The sequence below is a fragment of the Buceros rhinoceros genome, unplaced genomic scaffold (assembly GCF_000710305.1).
Source record: "Buceros rhinoceros silvestris isolate BGI_N320 unplaced genomic scaffold, ASM71030v1 scaffold24552, whole genome shotgun sequence".
NCBI classification, from domain to species: Eukaryota; Metazoa; Chordata; class Aves; order Bucerotiformes; family Bucerotidae; genus Buceros; species Buceros rhinoceros.
In genome coordinates, this window is record NW_010397505.1 from 9555 (window position 1) to 10560 (window position 1006).

Consider the following 1006-nt stretch of genomic DNA (forward strand, 5'->3'; position numbering starts at 1 on the left):
TGCCTTGGTGCTGGGGGATCCCAGTGTCCTGGCTGTGACAGCTGCCGCTGACCACTGCTCTGCTCTGCCTTCCAGCACAGCTACCGGGAGGTGGGGATCCTGCTGCTCTACCTGGCCGTGGGGGTCTCTGTCTTCTCTGGTGTGGCCTACACTGCTGAGAAGGAGGAAGATGTTGGCTTCGACACCATTCCGGCGTGCTGGTGGTGGGGCACGGTCAGCATGACCACTGTGGGCTATGGCGATGTGGTGCCCGTCACCGTGGCAGGCAAGCTGGCCGCCTCGGGCTGCATCCTGGGGGGCATCCTGGTCGTTGCGCTGCCCATCACCATCATCTTCAACAAGTTCTCCCACTTCTACCGAAAGCAGAAGGCCCTGGAGGCAGCTGTGAGGAACAGTGGGAAGAAAGACCCTGAGGATGTGGAGAGCATCTCCAGCCGCGACCGAGACTCGGAGGCTCTGAGCGAGACCTCCCTGGGCAGATGCAGCCCCGACCGCCGCGGTCTGACCCTCAGCACCCACCCCACACCCTGACTCCACCGCACTGGGGCACGTGCGGGACCCACTTGCTCACCGCGAGCAAGGCACGGCAGTTGCACCGGGACACGGCGAAGGAGCCAGGCTCTCCCCGTCTCGCATCATGCCTGGCATCAATCACCCAGAGAAGGACAGGAGGGGTTGGAGGAGATGCCCAGCAGGTGCCAGCTGCTTCCAGCCCCCGGGTCTGCCTGGCAGCAGCCAGGTCTGCCTGGACGTGTCCCAACCTTCCCCCAGCGATGGCCCCACTCCCCCATGGCTGCAAACGGAGGTTGCAGTGCTGGACGTACCTCTGACAGGAAGGGAGTGATGAAAAAAGAAATAGAGGTGACCCCTGATCAGGCACTGCCCTGGCTGCGTGAAGGGGGATTTCCCTCTGCCCTGAGGTTTTGTGATGTCCAGGGTGAGGTTAAATAGCTTGAGGGTGAGGCAGCCCCTGACAGGGCTGGCTGCCCTTGCAGGTCCTGTGACA

The 1006-nt window shown here is 62.9% G+C and overlaps 1 protein-coding gene across 1 annotated transcript in view; it reads left to right on the forward strand.

The window, feature by feature from the left end:
- KCNS1 (potassium voltage-gated channel, delayed-rectifier, subfamily S, member 1) overlaps positions 1–531 on the forward strand; it is a 6317-nt gene extending 5786 nt beyond the window's left edge. The window contains exon 2 of the mRNA XM_010146290.1: positions 76–531. Coding sequence (XP_010144592.1) covers positions 76–531 — 456 coding nt within the window. The remainder of the gene's footprint in view (positions 1–75) is intronic.
- The last annotated feature ends 475 nt before the right edge of the window (positions 532–1006 follow it).